The following is an 18,307-nucleotide window of genomic DNA, read 5'->3' as shown; positions in this document are numbered from 1 at the left end:
CTAAAGCCCTGAAAGTCCTTTTGCAAAATTACACTTTCTTTTGGCGTTGCAAATCCCCTCCCTTTTATGGAGAAGGAGTTGCAAAAATGTCACTGTGTAAATGGAGAGAAGGAGGTCTCCCTGTCTGCAATCACACCGGGTTGCAAGAATGTGTTGAAGGTATCCAGCCTCATGAATATTGATTAGGCAGGGTATCTATGGGTCATCATGACTATACGCTCTTTGGGCTGAATTGATACACCAGGATCAGAGCAAACAACTGCCCGCCGCCCTGGGATGTGCATTTTGACTGAATACCAATGTGGTGATTGAATGGTAAAAGAGGCTGTCTTTTCTCGTGGTTGTGATCGTGTAGTCGTAGTTATGTGGGTGAGGTATGTGTTTTCACGTTTCTTGATTAGTTGTGTTGGCGGGAATGATTATGTCATCCTCTGATTCCTACATCAGCATCTAAAGTGCAATATGTGGGTATACGGCCTTACATCTTACATAAAAAGTTAATATTTTCTTGAGATTCTGTATATAAATATTGTAGTTTCTTTAAATATGTAATGTAATAAAAAGGCAGTACTTTCAGAAACGACAACGTTTTTTTTATAAAAATGTTTTAATTATATACTCAATATATAGTATCAGAGAATGCAAGAAGTTTCAATAGAATGCAGGTGGACTTGACAGAGTCAAGTGCTTGGTTACTTTGTGCTTGCATGTTTCTTTTTTGTTGCATTCTGTTCTATTGATACATGTGAGCCACAGAGCGAAAGGTGCTCTCAATTGGGAAGCCAACAATGCTTGAATAAAGGTAATGCTACTCTTTATAGTAAGAGAGGCGCTTAATAGTCGTCGTAGTTGACGCTTGCTCCATGTCTGAAGGTATGTGGATTTCTTGGTCCTATTGCCGCATCCTCATCATAGTGGTGCTGGTAGTACCCCCCATGGTATTCACTGCCACCGCGGCCCATATTCTTCCAGTAGGTCATATCATCTTCAAATTTCTGCAGAAAATGGACACATAATGGTAAACCAAAAACATAATACATAGCGTGGGACCGAAAACATTTTTATTTTTGCCTAACAACGGGTTTAACGATGCATATAAAAGTGTTACTCTGTTTCTCAGAAAAAAAATGAATGAATACATTAATGAACACATAAGGCAACTGGTATCAGGCAACCTCAGGTAGGTATGTAAAAGATATGGGCTTGGGTTTCTTTTTTTATTGTCCTACGGCTGTTCTCAGTGGTTACATATGCTGGGAGCATATTAACCCCTCCCCTGCTGGTGACGGAACCGCTCCATCATCAGCTGCGGTCGCGCTGTGCTGATGACGGAGCGGTTCCGTCACGGCCCGCTCGGCGCGCCTGCGCACGCGGATTCCGCGCCTGCGCTTGGCGTTCCATTGAGCGGGCGGGGCCGTGACGGAACCGCTCCGTCATGAGCACAGCTCATCCGACGCTGGTGACGGAGCGGTTCCATCACCAGCATAGGCGTGCTGCGCGGCCCACCCGCTCCCTTAGCGTTGCGGCGGAATAGCCGCCGCAGCGAAGGGGTTCAAGTTAGTAACCAAGAGCATACTGTCCTCCTTTGTTTGGGCAGTTGGTGCTTTTCCTGAGCTATGAAGGAGCAATTGGTAGAAGGAGGAGTGGCAACGTCCAGCGACATATGGGGGCATATTTACAAAGGAAGTGGTGGAGGGAGGCATTAGCCTTCCTGGCTTAACGCCTCACTCACCCACTTCAGAAACGCAGATTGTTTATGTGCAGGAAGGTCCCCAACTGATACACGGATCAATCTGTTTATCTATAATGAACCAGGCAAACAAGGCCCACAATGCCTGCAGTGCAAATGAATGCAATACTGTATGTTTGTCACCTTGGGTATAGGTGATTGTGGAGATAAATGTAAGTAGGGTTTTCTCCCCTCAGCTTCACCTGGCTTAGCGGCCTAGCAGCATCGCACAAGATTGCGATTAATCTGCTTCCCAGTACCAAGGAGGGTATTGCTGCATTGGCTCTATACATGTCAGGTAAGCTCACAGTCGCCAACTGCCAGAACCTCTATTTACAAAAATCCATTGCCTGACCCTGCATATATGGACATATATTCTCTACGAACTATAGGAAACTATCTTCTACGCCCATTCCAATTTGTTAAACAGACTCTCGTCCTTCTGCATACCTTGGAGTCTCCTTGAAAGATTAAGTTATTGTGCTTGGGGCATTCAACCAAGTGGGCCGATGCATCTCCGCCTTTAAGTAGGAGCCACCCCTGACCAAAATCACTGGGCCAATTCACAAAGGTAAACTGAGATGAAAGTCTAACTTTTCGACTTTTGTATTTACAAAGGACATTTACAAGTAGTAAAGTTAGACATTTGACACAGGTTTTTGTCTCAGTGAAACTTAAAACCAAAACATAAGTTTAACTGAGACAAACGTCTAACTTTACTACTCGTAAATGCCCTTTGTGAATAGCGACAGTTGTAAAGTTAGAATTTCGTCCTAGTTTACCTTTGTGAATCGGGTTCTACATTTCTCAAAGTCCTGCATGTAATCGGATGTACTTCCCTGCCTACCAATGTGAGTGCAACTGGATGCAATATAATCTGTCTCTATGTGCACAGGGCACTGGGAATGAAAACATTTATCCACGTCTGGCTTGTAACACAACACAGTTCCTGTGCACGCTGAGACGATGAATCTGCCTCACAACTTGAGCGCTATATAAACTGCACTACCGGCTGTACATTGTTCCCTCATTTCTAATTCACAGATCGATGGGCACGCATGCGCCAAGAACCAAGTAAGTGGGGTAGGGGATGTTCATTTGAAATTCTTGACATATTTTCCACCACCTAGGGGGAGACACTAGATAGAGCCTGGAGTTCCATTCCTTGAGACTCTGCCCATTTCTTTATACAATGTTATTGCTTTTTGCATTACAGCTCATGCTCTATGGAGGTTTCCACACATTGAGGCAACATAGTATCACTATTTATCTTCATCTCCATATCTTAATTGATTTATTTATTTTTAATACGTTCTCATTTAATATATTAACATTAAACCCCTATGCCAGTTCTGGAGGGTGAGTTGAAATGTATACATTGAGTCACACAGGGTAGGCAACCGCACAGACCGATGAGATGTATGGATCTATGGCATTCAGTGTTCACGTGTGGAAGTTTGATCACTATTGCTGTATCTATACTGTATGTTTATTTTACGTATGTTTTAAGCATCTCATACCATACACAAATACACCTGTGAAGCTCAACCACTAGAAAGACAATTAGTGTTGTATTCCAACCTTTATTTTACATTCACTAGTTCACTGCACTAAGATAAGCTGGGAGGGACAGCGGACAGGTCCTGATGAAGGCCACTGCACCTCTTTGATGAAGGCATTTGTTTGAGGCAGACACTTGTGTACCACACTGTGCACGTGAAATCTATCCCTGCTTTCTTTTAATCCTCCCCACTGGGGACAGCAATAAAGATGGAGTCTCCCAGGAGGCATCTGTAATATCCTCTCTTCATTGATTATCTCGCCTCTGCACGACTTTTCATCCTTCACCCACTTTTTCAATAGGAATAGACCCTCTAATCACATCTCCCGTACTGCTCTTCTCTAAGTAGGGATGAAGCTTACACTGGTATCCTGCCAACATGAAGAGGAGCCCAGTGATGAAGCATGCCACCCTTGGGTGGATGAGGGCTTTCGTTCTTAAAGAAGGATTTATTCCTTTCAGAATTGTGGAACATACAGTCCCTCTTAAACTACAGCCTGGAGTATTCATATTTAATGTGCATATGATAGACCTCCAACAAACATAAAGCTTCAACTAAATTATCAATAGGAAACTGGTGGCTGATGTTTTGAAGAAGACAGCAGGATGTGTCCAAGGTGGAAAGAATCAAAGCAAAGTCAGGGTGAGAGAGGAGTCTTTCAATTTACTAGAGCTTGTTAGAGTTTCACCATTTCTCACCATTTTCTCTGCTCGCCCCACATTGAAGTACCCAGGGCGGTTCTCTCATGCATCTCCCACTTCCACCTCACTCTAGTCTATCCCTTGGAGCCCTGCTCCCCAGCTAGGTGGCAGAGGGACCTCTGTAGCACCAGGAAGGTACTGAAATGTAGGGCTCAGGTGCTTCGAGAGTAGTTCCAGAGCAAAGACTGTTGGGGAGCTCACAGACCGTGTGTGGTACAGTGGTACTGAGGCTTCTGTGTCCAAGCTGGCGCTGTTACTACCTCCTGGAACATCATCATCAAAGTAGTTTATTTCGGATTAAAACAGCTTACATCAGAATCAAAAGAGTCTACTGCAATCGTTATGATTGAGATCAAATCAGCGATAGTAAAATAGCTCATAGCAATATGTAGTATGTGTCCAAGAGAAAAGTATGCCATTCTAGCATTATCAGCCTTAAAAAATATCATGAAGTGCGAATGCTAAGGCAAAGAAGCAGACTAATATTAACACCAGCAATCAAATGAGACTGCACTTGCATTGTCTTAAAGTACCCTAATTACAATAAGTGCAAAGCAAGCAATACTTAGCGAAAGTTCTTGGATGACCAATATAATCATGGTGGGTCAATGGTCATCCTCGGCAGAGAAGCTTTCTTGTGAATAATCTAAGCGACATTGATATATATCATTTCGTTCATATCAGATCTCCTGGAACAGTCAACCCTCCTTCTCGGGTTGCAGCCTTTTACTTACTTGCTCCTAATGACTCGGGGGCATTTCATTGCAACAAGACTCAAGCTGGAGGGACAACTAATAGCCCCAACACTCTGGAAACTCTTCATCAGCACTAGCAGAGGCCTCGTCCCTACTTCTATTTCATTTCACCTCACCACATAAATTAGCTGGTAGCCAGTACCATCACTATGCCAGTGCTGCCCAGCAACTTATCTCTCATGCCCAGGGCCGGTCTGGCCTTAGCAGGCATCGGGTGTTTACCCGGCAGGCTGGAATGGTGGGTGACAGTTTAACAGCTGTGGAGGCAGGTTTTGTTAGTGGTGGCCAGTTTTGCAACCGTGCTGCAATAGCAGCCCCCAGTAATAAAAGCAGCAGTTGCACCCCCCTCATGCCCGTGCCCACTGGAGGTGGGGGTTTGCGGGGATACTGGTCTGACTAAATTGCCAAAACTGCTTTGGATTCCCAGTCCGGCCCTACTAATTCCCATAAGCCCTCGAGGCTGTCAATACTCTGGCTGTGTGGATCTAGTCACCACTTCCAACATAAAGGCTGACCTGCTTCAGGTCAGTCGGGGGTCAACTAGCGAGGTAGTGGTCACCCAGGGAACTCAATTGCAGCAGCCTCTGTACTAAGGACAGGTTCACTTCTCCACTCTTCCACCTCCCTGGGATGTCCCACCATACATTCACAGTCCCTGTGTGCCTTGCCTCAACATCAGTTTTCTCACTTAAACTTTGGAGTCACCTTGGGCAATTAGAACCCAACATGTACAGAAATGCATCTGGTGTACATTAAGACTGCCCATGGGCCTGTTACTGCAGCTGAGAGACATGATATCTCTATATTTTGACAATAGGTGGTGGACAGGATATTACTCTATTTTTACAGCACGGGTGGGGAATTCACAGAATTCCACTGAGTCCTCCAATCTGCCACGTCTCAAATTGAAAACACTTATCGTAGCATTACCTTTTATTTATGTATGTTTGTACCCAGATCAGCGGATACCCTATAACTAATATATGTATTTACCAGTTTTTCGAAATCTTCTCCTGAGGTAAGCACTACGCTATCCCTATAAAGGAGTGTACTAAAATGGATGCCAATGTTCGGTGAGTCACATGCATCTTGAGTTAGGTGCAGTTGCAATTACAGGTATATTCAGGAGATAATGTCCACCTTTGTTTAAACGTCGTGCATTTCCTCTTGAGATTGCACCTCACAAATGTAGCTGAGTTCCTATACATATACTGAATCAATAAAATTAATCCTGGATCTATTACGCTATCAACGATTGCCGCATCATGGGCCTCATTTATGAGAAATGACGCATCGCTGCGTGAAAGCAGCGATGCGTCACTTGTCAGTGCGCACTCCTTGCGACATTCCTGATGCCTCATATTTAATGTATGACGCATCATGTCGCAAGGAGTTACAGATACGTCAGTATTTCTGACGTATCTGTAAGCGCAAAAGTGACGCATTGCTGGAGTGTGTCATAAAAGTGATGCAACTCAAGCAATGCATCCTTTCACATGGGGCAAGCCCCTTGTGAAAGGGCCTGCGTCAGTCTTATGCCTGCTGTGAGGCAGGCGCAACATTTTGACGCAACGGCGTCCTAAAAGTCACGCAGTGAAATTTCATAGATTTCACTGCATCACTTCTACAACCCTTCCTTGCGTCAATACGCACCCCTTGCATACATTATACCTGGCACAGGTATAATGTGGCGCAGGGGTTTACAAAGTGACGCATCTACCTAGATGCGTCACTTTGTAAATATGGCGCAACAAGGCGCATTTTTTACGCCACTGGTGCGTCACAAAAAGTGACGCACCTGCGGCGTAAAAGTGATGCACAGCCTCATAAATGAGGCCCCATATTTTTCTTTTTAACCACGCAGGACTGCAGCCGTGCTGCTGTACCACATGGACAAGAAAAACACCGAAGATTTGTTCTGATCTAGGCTGTCTCGAAGCAGACACTCGCCGCATTCACGCAGGTTTTAATCATAAAACACACTGTGATATTCGTCATTATTCAAGACTCTGTTTTTGCTTGCAGTATTTGAATACCTACAGCTTCATCAAACCCCATGTAGATGAATTGCTGGTACCACTGCTGCACGTCTGCCTGGTTTCTGTCCCACAGCTGACGCTTCTGACGTTTGGGGGTATTTAAAAAGGCCTTGGCTGCGTTCTCCGATACTGACACCTCCGCCTTAGAGGGAACTGGGGCTGAAAAAAAACAGAGCAACAAAACATTGCCAACATGAGACTATACTTCTGCAAATTCTGCCGTTGGTCTTGCGATACTTTAGAAGTTCCATAAACTGCAGAAAAGCTCTTGTGCTAAAAAGTCACATAAATCTCGTTGAAGCATTGCAGACGGTAGTATTTTGTCAAGACTGTAGGTGGAATTTTCGCATGGATGTGCTGGTGTCCGCTGAGTGATTCCAATGACATTTTCTAGAGGGTGCCAGTTTCTAGTTAGCAGAGACCCAGGTGGGTGTGTCACGTCTTAAGTGTACTCAATAACTTTAATACATTTTGTGAAATGTCTACGGTGTCATTTGTCCGACTATCATGACTCAACATTGTGGCGGCGAGGATGAGATACAAACCCACCTGTGCATGATCCGAATATTGGTCTACCCATGGGTGACGCAAGAGATTGTGGAAGTTGGTAAAGGGCGGAGATGTGGAAGAGTGCATTGCCCCATATTTCTAATCCATGACAGTATATTAAACATAAAAGTATCAAAAGTGCATTAAGAACTATGGGGCATATTATCAAGTCTGGGCGATAAAATTATCACCGCTTTATCGGCAGGAAATTGCTGATAAAGCGGCGATATTGGGCTTGGTAATATGCTCTATGGAATTCCAATCGAAGCCCATATTAGATGTGAAGACATCTAACACGACTTCGATTGGAATTACATAGAGCATATTATCAAGCCCATTATCGTCCGTTTTCTGCTGATAAAGCGGCGATAATTTTATCGCCCAGGCTTGATAATATGCCCCTATGTGTGTATGCTTTAGATTACAAGTTAAAATACAACGAAGGTTGATCAACATCAAAGGTCATTGCACAATCTGAATGCTGGTGGTTTACTATTTCAGCATATGTACTGCTGCAGTCAAATTTGCAAGCCGTCAAGGGGCATGAGGGGTCCTTCCAACAGGTCGTAAACGCAAATACCATTTGTGGTGGCAGTCCAGGAGCAAGGCTTCACTTCAGTAAACATGCATCTTTGCAATGACAGTTTTGAATACATTAAGAATATTAAACTGAGTTAAACCAGAATTCCATTATCTGTAACTAGACTTTGTTAACACTAGGGTCCAGATTTGCCAAGATTTCGTATCAGGGTTGTGTCACTTTTGTGGCATAGCCCATGCAAAATTCATTTAGGCATTTAATAAGCCATGAAACGTTTATTTGTGTGGCTTTGCTGGGTTTAGTAAATATAAAGTAATGCATAGTGATCTGTTGCGTCACTTTGTATGGGTAGGCGTTTTCATGGGTATCTGACACAGTCCCAGATTAACTAAATGCAGTAAACCAGGGATTGTGCCATAATGGTGTGCCTACTACAGAGTGGCAGAGACGGCTTAAGCCCCCTCAATGACCACCTCAGCCGCGGATTCCCTCACTACCACTCTTTACCATTGCCCCTCCAGTCTCCATAACCACTCTCTCTCAGATGCGGTTAATTCGTTTTATAGCGCCACTCATACCAGTGTAAGGTGTCAGAGCCCTTTACATGACACACACTACACAGAGACCATCACAGATGTGTAAATCAGTGTTTAGGAAATGTTACATAAGGCAGAGGACTACAAGGTGTAGGAGTCACATCACATGTCGTCCAAACCGGTAGTCAGTATTTTTTAACAGTGCTTGGTCTGGAGAAGCAAATACTCAGAATTTAAAACTTAACACCATGATTGGGGGTTATTTTTAATCATCCGAATTGATTTCTATCCAAATGATTTTTTTTTGCAACATTCGGATAATGAAAGACTGGGGAAAAATCATAACGCTCTAAACCATACCTTGCAGCTTGCATGCAGCTCTTAGAAGACAGTTAATAGCTCACTCTTCTATGTTAGGATTATAATCTATAAACTGCAAGTAAAATAAAGATCTTTCAGACAAAAGCAGTAACCCACTGACCTATTTACATTATATGCACTTTTGGATCTTAATGGTGTATTTTCTTTTAAGCAGGAATACTATCCCTCTAAGCTAAGTTTGGATGTATCAAAACTTCCACTAGACAAAACTCATCTCGCTCCAGGAAGAACATTAATCACCAAAATTATCTTGACATTTATATAGTTGCCTGAAAATGTCTGGAGGCCAGGAACGCAGCAGCAGGTGCTTTTAAAAGAATAATATACTTTCAAATAGGGCACCCCCACCCGAAGTCAGCACCCAGTGCGGTCGCACCAGTCGCACCGGCCTAGAGCCGGCCCTACAGAGCGGCATAACGAGGAGATATAGATTTCTCCTAATTACTTCGTCTTTCTATGCCTGATGCATTCTGCAACACATATAGAAAGAGGAAATTGCTTCTTAGAATTGCTTTTGTGCAGGAAGAAAGACCTTCCTACACAAAAGCAATCCTAACTTAACACAGGCACCCTTGTAGCATGGTGCAAGGGTGCCTGCTTTGGAGTTAGGCAGCACACTGCGACAGCGCTAGGAGAGATCAGAAATCCACCATATCTTAGTAGATATGACACATTTCTGCTGTCTGCCTCTCACAAAGTGCAGTACGTTTCCTTGCTGCTTTCCATTGCATGAAATATTATTAAATCCTAAGTGTATAAGGGAGAAGAGGATTGGCAGTATATACAAATGGCTAAAAGAACTGAGCCGAGCATGGTAACGTTGTTCCTACAAGATGATATTCAAAAGCCTCAAAGTCTTGTTCTGTAGCATGATGGGGAGAGAACCTATATTGAACCTGCCTAAAACTTTGTCTACCAAAAGATTCTACAAACCTATTTCTCTGAGTTTTGAGGTGAAAAATCCCTTTTGAAAGCCTAGCAAGCATACAGCATATTAATAGAAAGAAAATTAATACATTTTTTGCAAAAGTGGATTTTCTGTTAGGGAACCCCAAAGTTTCTCTGTATTGATCTAAGATGGAGACTTCTGAAGGCTGATGAAAATGTTGTGAGATTGTAATTATTATCAATACATCTGCATCATGAGACCATTTAAAAGGCAGACATTGCTTTATATAAATGCTGCAACAGTGTACAGCAAGGATTCGCCTGGCAAAACGATATTTACATTCTTTTGCTCCAAAACATCTTTCTTCTGTCAAAGCGTTACACAATGAGGGTGATCCAGTGGTGCTCACCCTCGCCAGTTACTATGGAGATTCTCAATGTTTACACTGATAGCACACAGAATGGACCTCAAGTGTGGCACATTTTGCCCCATGATTTGAAAGCTCATTGTTTTGAGGTAGTTATTGTGGTGCCACTCAATAACTACTTTGCCATGGTTGTCTGTTGCAAAAGTAGGCATCTCAGTGGCATGCATATGTTGCTACCAGCTAGACCCTCAATCCTTTTAGAAAGCTTGGCGTATATGTTCCTCTTTCTTCATCTCAGCTGCCTTTCATCTGAATCCGCCGACAGCGCCACAAAGCAAGAAGCAGGTATTGGCAGCAGATTCTGTTTCTGTGCTGAAAAACTGGTTCTGTGCAAAAGAAAATGGTTTGAAATAATAAATGTGTGGGTAGCTTCTTGCCTGCGTTCTGTAACCCATGCACAGGACTTCCAGCCAAGATCATCGACAAACTCCAGAGGGCCTAAAACCATATTCATTACACCAGACCTGGACTGCTTAAGTTTGATTGCTTCACTCCAGCGGTAACAGACTTGAACTGGCAACCAAAAGATGAAAATACCAGACATGATACCCGTCTACTTCACCAAGGCATCCAATTGCCCTTTCATGGTGATCAGATACCTGTGGATGATTGCCCATAAATGTCTTTTCAACTCTGTAAACACAAGTCTTTCGCTTGAAGAACCCTTTGAACACTAGACTCCAATATCTAGTACCCCGCCTTACTTTATCTGAGAGTCGAAGAAGTCTTCCTGAGATCTGCAGATATTTGTAGATATTTATCCCTACCTACAAGTGTTTTGAAGTGGCTAGACAGAAGCAGTAGTAATTAAATAATGTAATGTTTGGGTATAAATCTTAGGTTACATCTAATATCATTCCATATTTAATTTTCATTATTTTTTATTTCATAAAAGGAAGGAAGAAAAATAAACGTGAGAAATCTGAAACGTATCTTCCCCCTCTCCTTAGCTTACCTTCTCTTTTCTGTAGCATCAGTCTCAGTTTGTTTCCACTTGATGGATCTAAAAGGAGAAAGCAGGATCAGATATGATAACGTGCAAGTGCAGGCTAGTCCCTACCCTAATCTCTATGCACATTCCTGGTCTGGCATCTCTTGAAATGACCACAGGGTCAGCATGCACTGAGATGAGGAAAATGGAACTGGGTATAAGTGAGTGTCACGCCGCACGAATTTAGGCTGACCTGGGATTTTGGTGGGACTTAATCCATTAACTGCTCCTGTGTGTCGGTTCTGTCTACAAATACGTATTTTACATGTGGCAGATGACCGTGAGTTATGGTATGTTTTTAGTGCACCTGACAAACAGAACTGGCTAATTACAGTGGTTTACGCTTTCGAACTACAGACAGAACTCAGCTTTTCACTGTTTTTTTCAGTGAATATAGATATAAATGTATCACTGAAAAAAAATGAGTTTTGATTCTTGCTCAAACGCATACAGTTACTAAAATTCACCAGTTATGGTTATCACTGCAATCAATGCACTTTGTAAGTGGTGGCACTCTCCATGTGGTTATCTTCAAAGCTACGTTTGTGTATGTGTGCCATTCCGAAATTGGTGTATGAGCATGAGAGACGGCACCAAATATGACACGTGTTGATGCATTGATAACCATAAATGGCAAAAATCATTGGTTATATGTGTTTAAGAGAGGACCATAACTCGCCTTTTAATTGCATTTTATTTACAATGAATGTCATGTGGGCTAAATTTCCATCCCACACTGCATGCGGTCTTTGGCCGTGTACAGCGGGAGGTTGGGCGAAGACCCCTCCATCAAACTCTTGCTTCGCACCGCCTGCCGGGCTCACCTAAGAACATGGCATGGGCATCATTTAGGGGTCGTCAGGGGTCTCAGCTGCGACCCCTAGCTTGCCCCTTGCAACCCCTGGCACTGTATTTGAGACTCCTGGCCTCAGAGCTGTGAAAATCAGTTCCTCCAACCTCATTGTTTTTTGTCAATGGTTTTTATTATACTAATAGGGAGTACAAATATTCACTATCAGTGTAATAATACATGGAGTACAAGTAGCTGGAATGTGGTCATTCCTGACCTGCGGTAAGTAACACATGCTTCTAAATGTATGTTGTGTGCATGCTTGTAGGTAGGTGAGTGTGTGTGTGTGAGTGTATGTTTGATCGTGTATGGATGTTTAGGCATGTGTGCTTGAGTCTACGTAAAGGTCAAATGGAGTGTGATGTCACTTCCGCTACTCCTGGGCTTTTGGTGAATTGACGTTCATGCCTAAGAAGTCTCTAACACGTGAATAAATAAATGCTTCTTTATTCATACCGCCTCCATGGTATCTTCCTCATTGTGTATGAATACAATTTCAGATTGCTGTATGGTATAAAGGAGTGCACAAGGGCAGACCTTAGTTCTAACTGTGTTGTTTGCAGACACTATCAGCCTGATTCATGAAGTGAAATTGCGCCCGCAATCGCTGCGAAATCGCAAATGCGGGCGCAATTTCCGTAATCGGCATTCAACAACAAAATAGCGAATTCGCAAACACATATTTGCGAAATCGCTAATATATTCGCAGAATCCCAGCCGCTGAGCATTAGCGATTCCGAAATAGCGACACACCACGGATTCTGGGATAATAATAGCGAAATCGCTAAATAATCGCTATCGGTATTCAAGGAAAATCGCAATTAGCGAAAAACCCAAAAATCGCAATTTGCACCGCGCAAAATAAGGACAACTCAAAGCAGGTGGTAACCATGAAAGCCATGGAAAAAAAACTTTCAAAAAACCGTTGTCCTATCACCAACAGGTACTGGCCTGACCAATCACACATAAGGACCATCAGCAGCAGCAGCATTAGGAGTCCCACAATGCCAGGAATGTACATGGTGGTGAGGCGTCGCAGGCTACAGCGATTAGCACGGAGGAGACGCAGGATCCAGGACAGGATATTCCGCCAGCGGGTCACCTTGCTGGGCCAAACCAGAGAGCAGATATATGCTAAATACAGGCTGAATGGGGAAATGATAATGCAGCTAATACAGGACCTTGACCCCCTGATGCAGCACCCAACAAGCCGTACCAATGCTGTGCCTACACATGTGCAGGTATTGTGTAGGCTGCACCTCCTGGCCTCCGGAAGTTTCCAGGGGGTAGTAGCGGCTGCTGGGGGAATATCCCAGCCCACCATGTCACGCTGCCTCCACACTTTTGTTGACGCCATGCTCACCCAGCTACACCGTCACATCAAATTCCCCGCCAGCCAACAGGAATTGGACATGACAAAGCTACAATTCTACAATGTAGCCCATTTTCCACATGTGCTCGGATGTATAGACTGTACCCACGTCGCCATCTGCCCACCAGCTGGCATGGAGTATATGTTCCGCAATAGAAAGTGCTACCACTCCCTCAACATCCAGATGGTCTGCAATGCCAAGACATACATCACTGACATCGTCGCACGGTACCCAGGGAGTACCCATGACTCCTTCATTTTCCGGCACAGCGGACTCCACACACGACTGGTCAGGGGAGAGTTTGGGGAAGGACACCTACTTGGTAAGTACACTTTGATTGAAATGTCACATTGCAAAGATGTAACAGCGCAGCACAGGCAATCACCATCTGCTCCTCTCATTCAGGTGACAGTGGCTACGCCCTCCGTGAATACCTCCTGACCCCATACCTCAACCCTGCTACACCCCAGCAACGGCGCTACAATATTGCACACATACGGACAAGGAATTGCATAGAAAGGACATTTGGCCTGCTCAAGAGCAGGTTCCGCATACTGCACAAGACAGGTGGGGCCATGTATTACAGTCCTGAAAAGTGCTGCCGCATAGTGGCTGTCTGCGCAATACTACATAACATTGCAACCAAGCGCCGGATACCTGTTGACATCTCTGGCAGTGAATCTGAGGGGGACAACCGGCCACCTGCACATGCGCGCCATGCACAAGGGGAGAACCCAGCAGAAGGGCACAGACGTCGCAACCACATCACAGTGAACAGTTTCTAGTACAACCACTTCCATCACCCCACAAATCAACAATGCATGCAAAATGTAATGATGACACAACGCTAATGTGTGTAGGAAAATAAATGTATTTGTTAAATTCACAAAATGAAATATAAGGTTCTGTCCAAATAGCAAAATAAATGTACTTGTTAAATTCACAAAATGAAATATAAGGGTTCTGTCCAAATTAGTCCAACAAACAGTATTACGCCATACTGCTGTGCATGGAAGGCTTGACCTCAGCTTGTGCCATTGGTGAAGTGCAGTTCTCTAGGTGCGCCTAGTGCGCGTTCTTCCATAGCGCCTCTGAGGGGCTTCCTCCTCCGGGCCTTCAGGCAATGGGGGGGTCCTGGTGCTGCGGGTGGGTAGTGGGGCCTGTGAGGCAGATTGGGAGCTGAGGCTCGACGCCCCCTCACTCGCATCATCACCCCCCACAACAGATGGAATAGGTGGAGGGTGAAGAGCAACGACGGCCGTGGTGAGGGTCTCCAGCACCCTTGTTATGTCCTCACTGCACTGGATGATTGCGTGCTGCTGGGTCAGACTGCGCCGCGCCAAAAGAGATGTCGCATTCGCCGACACATAACTAGCCCTGCTGTAAGTGCCAAGCCGGTTCAATAGTTGGCGGTGGCGCCGGCGTTGCCCACTGCGCACTCTCAACATGGCACGGGTGTTGGCCTCCACGGCTGCAGCAATGCGGGCCATTCCAACTCCCACACCTGCCAGGTCTGCCCTCATGCCTTCAATGTGGCCTGCAACAGATGCCACGTTGCGGCCAATCATGTGCAGTTGGAGCTGTATAGCTCCCTGCTGCTGAGCCTGGCGCTGGTGAATGCGCAGCATCCGTCTCTCGATGCTGAGCCGCGCCAGTCCATCAGCATTGGCCTGCCTGGTAGCTGCTGTAGAGCGCTGGCGTGACCTGCCACGCCTGCCCTGCTGGCCTGAGTGTGAGGCTGGCCGCTGTGTGGACAGTGGCGCTGCCCCGGATTTTGAGGCGACAGCTGCTGGGGGTAAGACCGCTGGTGTTGCAGGTGAGCCAGTCGCAGGGGGTGTGCCTGCTGGTGTGGCAGTAGCAGTTGATGCAGGGGGCACAGGAGTGACTGCCCTGGCTGCGGCTCTGGGAGGAGCAGCGGTGGCAGGAGGCACAATGGGGGCTGACATGCCAGCGGATGTGGGTGCTGCACCTGTTGCAGGGGGGACGCTGCTGGTGGTACTTGGTGCTGGTGTAGCTGCAGCGGCAGGGGCTGGTGCCTGGGTTGCTGTTGGCACCTCCACCTCCGGGACGCCCTCATCGATCTCCAGCCTATCACTGTCACTGGTATCGCCACCTGTGGGGGTAAGTGGTGGACCATTAGTTGCATGCATCTGGCAGACGTGCAGTTGCTACATGCATGCTGGGTGACATTCCCTGAATGGCAGTGGCTTTGTGTGCATTGAGACCTGTCTGGCTGCATTGTGGTACTACAACATTGTGGCCAGACTACATCTCCCACAATGCCTCAGGAAATTCCTTGATGTGCAACTATGGCATGCCTATGGGACATTGGGGGAGCCTATTTGGTCATGGACATCCATAGGGGGCAGGGTCGCAGTCGCATGCCACTTACCTTGGGTGTCTTGGGTGGGGCGGGATGAGTCCAGTGTAGTGAAACCGACACAGGCCTCCTTCTCCAAGGTGTTCTCAACCTGGTCCTCCATGGTGGTGTTTGGTGGTACCGTTGGTCCTCCTCCTCCTGTGCCAGAGGACTCCCCAAGGCGCGCCGCCACCTTCTCCTTGGCACGGCCTCGGAGGTCGTACCACCGCTTTTTTAGTTCGTCCAGGGACCTGGCCGCCACTCCCACCGAGTTCACTGCTGAGGCTATCCCCTGCCATATGCGCCGCTTCTCCATTTCTGGGACCCTCCGTGAATTAGCTCCAAACAGTTGGTCATGGTTGGCCACAACCCCCTCAATTAGGTGTTCCAGCTCCTGCTCAGAGAATTTCAGTTTTCTCTTTCTCCCAGACGAGCTGCTGGTCCCAGGTGCTGGTTCCTCAGCCATGGTATAGGGTTGTGGATCTGTGGATCTGTGTACTTTCCAAGATGAGCTGCAGCTCTCCAATGTGCTCCCTCTCTCTCTGCCTCAATGTGCAAAATGGTGGTGGGAACCGGCAGCTTCCTGGTTGTGATGTCATCACTGGGCTCGAAATGCGACTTCCCGTTTTCCCGATCTCGCGAGTTTGCGATCTCGCAAATAGCGATTTCGCAAATAGCGATATTGCTATTTGCGAGATCGCAGTCCAGGCGCGGGTAGGCGGAAATTGCGATTATTCTGCGATTAATCGCAATTTCAATCGGATCGCAATCGGATTTTGCGATCGCGTGCGAATCGCTTTTTTTAATCGCAATTATTAATGAATTCGGATTTGCGATTTCTGAATAGCGATTCGCTTTTTTTCGCTATTTCAGAATCGCAAATGCCGATTTTCATGAATATGGCGGTATGTGTTCAATATCGATGAAACAATATTTTCTTTTTGTAATCTGTACAATATTAAGGTTCCATTCCAAAATACTCAAACCCTTTTTTGAACACAAAGAATGCTGAAGTACATATGTTAATTGGTAACATTTCCTGCAGTAACTAACAAGTTAATTACAGAATGTGTAGCTAATACACGTTTATTAATACCCAGAGAAAACACATCCTTTGAATCAGTTATTATGAACGGAGCTGAACTTTAGGGAACATTGCCATTTCTTTGCAGAAAATGTGGAGCACAGCCTCTGAATTAATACAACTCCTGCTTGGACTTTTTGATACAACCGATATACCATATGTAAGTCTACCCAACGTCGCCACATAGGGAGCACCCAAGCGGCCAGGAATTGGCCATATATACCTTCTTCATCAGATAGAAGTAGATTCCCATTGGCATTTTAGTATTTCGCGTCTCTGATAGTGAGGGGATAATGTTAACTACCAACATAATCAGGTCTGATTATGGTACTGTCTGTTCGGTATATTCTCCCACCTTCTATCAAACACTTTCTTTAAGATTCATTGTTTTCAGAAGCAACAGCTTCGGATCGGACCATTAGGGGAAGTAGGAACTTTTGGAAAGAATGCTTCCCACCCACTGCAGTGCTACTTTACTTCATTGACAGAAATGAAATACTTAAACTGAACAAAATTAACAAATAAGTTAAATTTGTGAGCAGTGCTGCACTTAATGTATATTTTTTCTTTCTATTTATTTTAAAACACGCTGTGTACAGTTGAAATTAGTCTGTACAGTAGAAATGACTCAAATTACTTTGTTTTCACTTTTATTTTCACTACTGCCTCGTTCTTTCTTCCATTCAGCGCCTATGTCTACTTGCCTCTCCACCTATCTGCTGCTCGGTGTCCAGGGGCTTAATTATGAGCCCTTGCATCATTTTTACGCCGCCAGTGCGTCACTTTTTGTGACGCATCATTCATCATTAGTGTAAAAAATGTGCCATGTTGCGTCATATTTACAAAGTGACACATCTAGGTAGATGCATCACTTTGTAAACCCCTGCGCCACATTATACCTGCACCAGGTATAATGTATGCAGGGTGGGTGTTCTGACGCATGTATGCCTCGTAGAAGTGACGCAGAGAAATCTATGAGATTTCACTGCATCACTTCTAGGATGCAAATGGGTCAATAACTTACGCCTGTCTCACAGCAGGCGTAAGACTGACGCAGGCACATTTGAAATGGAATTTGCCCATGTGAAATGACCCATAGATGGAGTTGCGTCCAGCATGTCGCAAGGAGAGCGCAATGAAAAGTGATGCATCACTGTTTTCACGCAGCAATGCATCACTTTTCATAAATGAGGCCCCCATTTTCTGTGTGTGACCAGTCTCTCATCTGGTTGCCACTGTTGTCTCCTGCTCATCTCTCCATGTCCATCATCCCTCGTTAGGTTTGGCCTATCACATTGCTTCCTTCACTGCATGGTAAAGCAGTACTTATTGGCTTAGCCAATGGTGCTTTTACGTAGTGTTTAATAGTAGAGCTTTTGACATTTCTGAGAACTGCAGAACACATAATATCATCTAATGTATACTCTTGAGAAGGATGAAAGGCTGAGTTGGTCCTGCAGGGATTTGAACTTGTAACACTGCCGATCACCACACATATCAAAGGTATGAACTTAACTCAATGAGCCACATTGTCTGCTACC

The 18,307-nt window shown here is 45.1% G+C and overlaps 1 protein-coding gene across 1 annotated transcript in view; it reads right to left on the bottom strand.

Annotated features, from left to right (window-relative positions):
• Positions 1-588: 588 nt before the first annotated feature.
• The window catches only part of ECRG4 (ECRG4 augurin precursor), an 84,418-nt gene continuing 66,699 nt past the window's right edge, over positions 589-18,307 (bottom strand). Inside the window, exons 2-4 of the mRNA XM_086933314.1 lie at positions 11,065-11,112; positions 6,788-6,945; positions 589-995 (exon numbers count right to left, since the gene is read on the bottom strand). Coding sequence (XP_086789440.1) covers positions 834-995; positions 6,788-6,945; positions 11,065-11,112 — 368 coding nt within the window. The 3' untranslated portion in view covers positions 589-833. The remainder of the gene's footprint in view (positions 996-6,787; positions 6,946-11,064; positions 11,113-18,307) is intronic.

The sequence above is a fragment of the Lissotriton vulgaris genome, chromosome 8 (genome assembly GCF_964263255.1).
Source record: "Lissotriton vulgaris chromosome 8, aLisVul1.2, whole genome shotgun sequence".
NCBI lineage: Eukaryota > Metazoa > Chordata > Amphibia > Caudata > Salamandridae > Lissotriton > Lissotriton vulgaris.
This window is presented reverse-complemented; position numbering and strand designations above follow the sequence as displayed.